Source organism: Bactrocera tryoni, unplaced genomic scaffold (genome assembly GCF_016617805.1).
Source record: "Bactrocera tryoni isolate S06 unplaced genomic scaffold, CSIRO_BtryS06_freeze2 scaffold_548, whole genome shotgun sequence".
Taxonomy (NCBI): Eukaryota; Metazoa; Arthropoda; class Insecta; order Diptera; family Tephritidae; genus Bactrocera; species Bactrocera tryoni.
In genome coordinates this window covers 1-7,033 of record NW_024396231.1, presented here as the reverse complement: position 1 = coordinate 7,033, position 7,033 = coordinate 1, and the positions used below count along the sequence as shown (strand labels likewise).

At 36.1% G+C, this 7,033-nt stretch overlaps 1 protein-coding gene across 1 annotated transcript; it reads left to right on the top strand.

The window, feature by feature from the left end:
• The first annotated feature begins 819 nt into the window (after positions 1 to 819).
• LOC120781302 lies at positions 820 to 1,608 on the top strand. Its single transcript, XM_040113502.1, has 3 exons — positions 820 to 824; positions 875 to 953; positions 1,012 to 1,608. Exons 1-3 carry the CDS (start codon positions 820 to 822, stop codon positions 1,606 to 1,608), a joined length of 681 nt encoding a protein of 226 aa, XP_039969436.1.
• Positions 1,609 to 7,033: the final 5,425 nt, after the last annotated feature.

Below are 7,033 nucleotides of genomic sequence, written 5' to 3'. Positions count from 1 at the left end.
TACATATATACATATGTACATATTTACATTGCTTAAGTACATGCATACTTACACGCATAAACTTTCACACATTTCCTTTTGAAATATGCGTTTCCAACTATATAGATATTTTGATGCGATAATATTCATAAACGTATTTTAACTACATACTTATGTATAACTTCACATACATATATACAAGTATAATTACATAATAATTATATGAATATGCATTACAACAATTATGCTGAAATTATAAAGAAGTGAAGTACTTACATAAGAAAACGGAAAAAATTTCATACTTACTTTCTCTCTACCTCCGTACCGCGAAAATTAAGAAATACGCATACATATATACATATAAACCCAAATACAACATAAAACCCATTTATGCCGGTATATCCTGCGTACATAGGGTACAATTATTCGGAGAATATTCTAATAATAAATATAAATAATAATTCTCTTTGACCGTTGGCAAATTGAAATTACGCCAATTCAATATAATCGTGGAAAAAAGGTTTATCGGGCATGTGCTGCAATTCGTTTTCGCATGAAATTGTCAGCGAAATCGTGCTGACATGTGCTGAATTTCACTGATCCGTTTTCGTTTTCGAACATCAAATCGCAACGATTTGGCATGTGCCAGAAATCGAATCCGCCATTTGTTTTCCATTTTGAAATCGTGAAGCTGCGGGCACGCGAATTTATTGAAAAATTGAAGGAAACATTAGAAATGTAAGTATTTTAAATTTGTATTTATTGATATATATTAATTATGCCTTTAAATTTAGGGGCAAGCATAAAACGCCAACGCAAGACGAAACTTTTTTAAGTTTTATGGAGCAGCATCCTGACATTGCCAAAAATTATGTTAAGGGCGACCGAGTGGCAGCGGAGGCTCTTTTGCAGAACTAGCCAAAGAACTAAACAGCCAAGGACCACCACAAAAAGATATCAACGGATGGAAAAAGGTCAAAAGAGATATTCTTAAGTACACATAAGTGGTTATTAACAATTTTTCTTGAGCAGGTTTGGTCGGACTGGAAGGGCTGCGTACGCAAAAAAATTGCACACAACAAATCGGAGACAAGAGCTACCGGCGGAGGTCCCTTCAACCAATTTGTCTTAAGCTGCACTGAGGAAAAAACTGCAGAACTTTGCGGTCTTTATACTTGTGTAGAAGGTATTCCACAAAGTTCCTCATTCGGTGTACAATGCGACAATAGCAATGAATCATCTGATGACGAAAATCACACACCGAGTACTTCAGCGGTTGCAACAAGAACGCGAAGACCAAATTCAATGCAAGCATGTATCAAAGAACACATGGCCACGGAAGCAGGTGCGGTTGATTGTATATCTGGAACGTTAGGGAAGCTCCTGGAAAGTTTTGATGACACCAAAAATATTTTGAAAGATAGCAATGGTGCAGTGATAAAATCGCTGGAAAAGTTATGCGATCTCATTTCAATACAGAACTCTCTTACCGCAGAACAAAATGAAATTTTGCGTCAGCATAATTCCATAAAGGAGAGAATTGGGAAAGAAAAAAGTGATATGAAGAAACGCATGTTGGAGACAGAGGAAGAAAAGTGGGAGTGGACGAAACGTGCAAGATCATTTTAATTTATTATTATTTTTTAAATACTTAAAATGTTATGAGATCTCGGAATTTTTTTTTTAGTTATTTAAGAATTAAAATTTGTTTACAATTTATCTAGTTATTTAAGCATATCATGTACATAAGTACATACATATATAATCCTGTATAAACGAAGAATTGAAAAAAATTTATTTTAGTATAAGCAATCTGATAAATTAAATTTTATTTTTTTAACTGTAATATAAATGTGATAGATACCATTAAATTCTTATTTTTAAGTATCCCAATGCAAGTAGTATATTAAGTTCTTGAAATGCAAAGCAAGCACCTTCTGTAAATAATATTGAAGTACATTAAGTCTTTTTATTTTGCTACCAAACAATTCAATAAAAAAAATTATGAATTGAAAGTATTTGCATTACATTGTTTGCAATTTGATCCCTGATATTTGTCGCGGTAGTTTCAAGACTGCTATTATTTTCAGCAGGGTCATCATCGATTACTTCTTCGGAAAACGCATACATGGAATCATTAACATTATAAAATCGACATATGTTGTGAAAAGCACAGCATACGTTAATAATTTTAACAACTTTCTGTGGGGTGTATGGCAAAACAGTTTGCAAACATTTAAAGCGACTTTTAAGCACCCCAATTACTCTTTCCACGATGTTACGAGCTTTTGCATGTTGCAAATTAAATTTATGCTGCGATGTTCCAGAAGTCGGATTGCGATAAGGTGTGAGTAAATATGGTTCTAACGCATAGCCTGAATCCCCTAGAAAACAGGAGCTGTGGTCACCGCTTTGAAAACTGGATAAAAGAGACTGTTTTATATTGGATAAATTGAAAATAAAAGCATCATGACTTGATCCGGGGTGGTACGCATCCACAGCTGTTATACTCATTTTATAGTCACATACCTGCAAAAGCGTTAATATTAATTTTGTATATACAATAGTATGAAAGCCATTGTTTAGGCCAGCGCCTAATTTCTTTTTACCACCCTTAGTGAGTATATAACAAACCATTGCCAGTTAGCTGTTAATAGTTTTCACTCAACTGTTAAGAACTTTCACTCAACTGGCAATGGTTTCGTTGAAAACTCCCGCTTAGCAACCGATCCTGCTAGTCGCGCACTTTTACCTTTTTCTAGAGAGCGAAGGAAATAAGACGTCGTCCACCGGCCACCACAACCAGCATCACCACAAGCACAAACCAGTAAGTAATTTTTGGTAATCACGATTTAATAAAGAACCAACACTTTAATTTGCTATATTAAACACAAACTTTGTGGTTTCATTTACTAATACACTCCCTTTTTCCTGTTTCATATTCTCAACGATCGACGCATCGTCCGCGAGTGACTCGTCGAACGTTCGAGACATATTCATGGTCCTTCGAGCCGGATCTTAATCAAATATTATTTCACAAATCAGCAAGCAAGTTTTCTCATCACCATAACCATTGGAATTCACGAGGCGCTGCAAACCAGCAAGCAAGTTTTCTTAATACCACCCACAGGGATTCACAAGGCGCTGCACACCAGCAACTCTTTTTTAACACAAAGTGACCTGCCACCAAAGAACACAATACACTGCACACCACCGCAGGCAAACCAGGTACGTGATTGCTTTAATATCACTTGGATACAAATCGTTTAAAAAAAAAAAAATTAAATAAAAAAAAGAGTGGTTTTTTAATCGCATTTTATTGGTGACAATCATAAACCGTTTATACAAGAAAAGTGACAAAGTGACTAGTGTTTTTAGTGTTTCAGTGGGATAATTACAAAAGCAAAATAATCCGTAAGTGCACGGTGTTTACCGGATTTTGTGCGGTAATATTTTTTCTCGTATATTTTTTCATATACATATCACTTACGGCACTAATTTTCGATTTTCTCATTTTTTTGATTTTGTGCGGTAATATCCTTTTCACATATCACTTACGGCACTAATTTTCGATTTTCTCATTTTTTTGATTTTGTGCGGTAATATCCTTTTCACATATCACTTACGGCACTAATTTTTCGATTTTTCTCAATTTTTTGATTTTGTGCGGTAATATCCTTTTCACATATCACTTACGGCACTGATTTTTTGATTTTTTCTCTATTTGTTCAAGAAATTTCTGTTTTTGTTTCTTTTTTTCACTGAGACACTGCACTTTTTTCACCTTCAAACACTTTCTTTTCACAAATTGATTTTCGTTGGCGTATCTTGGGTGGCGAGCCATATAAAGTGGCATATTTATACATACGTACGTACGACTACATATATATATTCTCGTTTCTTTGTTGGCAGTGGTGTGCTGCAACTCACATATATCGGGTGATTTTTTAAGAGCTTGATAACTTTTTTTAAAAAAAAAAACGCATAAAATTTGCAAAATCTCATCGGTTCTTTATTTGAAACGTTAGATTGGTTCATGACATTTACTTTTTTGAAGATAATTTCATTTAAATGTTGACCGCGGCTGCGTCTTAGGTGGTCCATTCGGAAAGTCCAATTTTGGGCAACTTTTTCGAGCATTTCGGCCGGAATAGCCCGAATTTCTTCGGAAATGTTGTCTTCCAAAGCTGGAATAGTTGCTGGCTTATTTCTGTAGACTTTAGACTTGACGTAGCCCCACAAAAAATAGTCTAAAGGCGTTAAAACGCATGATCTTGGTGGCCAACTTACGGGTCCATTTCTTGAGCTGAATTGTTCTCCGAAGTTTTCCCTCAAAATGGCCATAGAATCGCGAGCTGTGTGGCATGTAGCGCCATCTTGTTGAAACCACATGTCAACCAAGTTCAGTTCTTCCATTTTTGGCAACAAAAGTTTGTTAGCATCGAACGATAGCGATCGCTATTCACCGTAACGTTGCGTCCAACAGCATCTTTGAAAAAATACGGTCCAATGATTCCACCAGCGTACAAACCACACCAAACAGTGCATTTTTCGGGATGCATGGGCAGTTCTTGAACGGCTTCTGGTTGCTCTTCACCCCAAATGCGGCAATTTTGCTTATTTACGTAGCCATTCAACCAGAAATGAGCCTCATCGCTGAACAAAATTTGTCGATAAAAAGCGGATTTTCTGCCAACTTTTCTAGGGCCCATTCACTGAAAATTCGACGTTGTGGCAGATCGTTCGGCTTCAGTTCTTGCACGAGCTGTATTTTATACGGTTTTACACCAAGATCTTTGCGTAAAATCTTCCATGTGGTCGAATAATACAAACCCAATTGCTGCGAACGGCGACGAATCGACATTTCACGGTCTTCGGCGACACTCTCAGAAACAGACGCAATATTCTCTTCTGTACGCACTGTACGCATTCGTGTGGTTGGTTTAATGTCCAATAAAGTAAACTGAGTGCGAAACTTGGTCACAATCGCATTAATTGTTTGCTCACTTGGTCGATTATGTAGACCATAAATCGGACGTAAAGCGCGAAACACATTTCGAACCGAACACTGATTTTGGTAATAAAATTGAATGATTTGCAAGCGTTGCTCGTTAGTAAGTCTATTCATGATGAAATGTCAAAGCATACTGAGCATCTTTCTCTTTGACACCATGTCTGAAATCCCACGTGATCTGCCAAATACTAATGCATGAAAATCCTAACCTCAAAAAAATCACCCGATAGAAAACAACTACAAAATGAAAATGTGTTTAAAAAGTATTATTACGATGATAATATATCGCAAAAACAAATTAGCGCTGCGTTCGACCGTTCAGTAAGGAGCCGACCCGGCGAGTGATAGCAGAAACAGTGGAGAACGTAGAACGTAGGCCCGACTCAGCTGATACGACCTATCTTATGGGCCATTTTGACAGGATAAAATCTATGTCTTACTAACTGTCAAATCTATTGCTATTGCATTGCCAAATCTGTACGTGAGCATTTGTTATCATAACATAATCATTTGCGCAAAGGCGTAGGGTAGGTAGGTTCGAGCTGATGTAGCGCATGCTTTGAGCTCTTGAAAAATTTTTTTTATCACATTACGAAATGCCGTCGGGTAGGTAGCTGATGTAGCGCACATTTCGAGCTCTTGAACTCCTTAAATCTTTTATGTGGAAAACAAAAAAAGGATAAAGATCCTTTTGTTTACAAATATATTTCTGGGAAAAATAAGAATTCATATTTTTGGACTACTATATAATAATTGTGGCATAAATTTTATATACCAATTAAAATAATAAATTTAAAATGAGAAATGATATTTTGATTTATGCTTGTATAAGTTTATTAAATTTAAGACTCCGCTCATTCCCAACCCGATTTGCATAATTATTCTGTAAATTAACAATATTAAACTAAATATTAATTTTTTGGAAAAATGTTATTTTGAAAATGTACTTTATTTTCATAATATAACACAAAACAACCATCTTAATACTCGCTCTTCTAAATTTCATATTACCGAAATGAAAATGCCGTCGGAATATGTGTAAATGGGATATGTTGCCTCCTCGAAATTTTTATAAACCGCTTTCGCAGCGGAATCACGGAAGCCCTCCTATTGGTCGAAGCGTGATGCTATATAGCCTATAGCCTTCCTCGATAAATGGACTATCCCACACAAAAAGAATTATTCAATTCGAACCAGTAGTTTCGGAGATTAGCGCGTTCAAACAAACAAACAAACAAACTCTTCAGCTTTATAATATTAGTATAGATTACGAATGTTTGCTTTGGCATGTGCACTGCGTAGTTGTATGAATTGCACATACATATGGTACATACATACATATGCATGCGCTAAGGCCCTATCTACGATTTGACATGCGTTCTCTTCTATGTTGTATATTCGTACGTATATGTATGTACGAGATAAGGAACACTGCGCTTTGACATGCGCACTCTACTTTGCTTTATATGCACACATACATACTTACAAACATATGTATATATGGGCGAAGACGCAAGTGCAAAATCTAACAGAAATATTGTTGTCGGCGTTATTTTGATTAGAAGTGTTATTGCGTTAGGTAAGCTTTGAGTCAGTTCAGTTTTCTTCCAAAAGTTAAGGCGGCTATTACCAACGAATACATACATACTACATCGAATTTCAGTGCAGATTCAAATCTATCTTCTATATAAATAAAAATGAATTGTTGGTCGTTAGTCTGATTAAAACTCGAGAAGGCTGGGCCGATTGAGCTGATTTTTGCCTTAAGATGTTTGTCGTAGTCCAGGGTATGTCTAAACGGTGAGCAAATGAGGAAAAATTGCGAGTAAGATAGAGTAAGGCGACAATTCCATTTTCCCATATAGAAGTTGGCTCTAATATATAAAAATAAGCCGGAGTTTCCTTCCTGACGCTATAACTCCAGAACGCATGAACCGATTTCCACGGTTTTGCATTCGTTAGAAAGGTCTCGGGCTCCGTGAAGTTTATAGCAAAGAAAACTCAGGAAAAAATTTCAACAGAAAAGCGGGAAAATAGAAA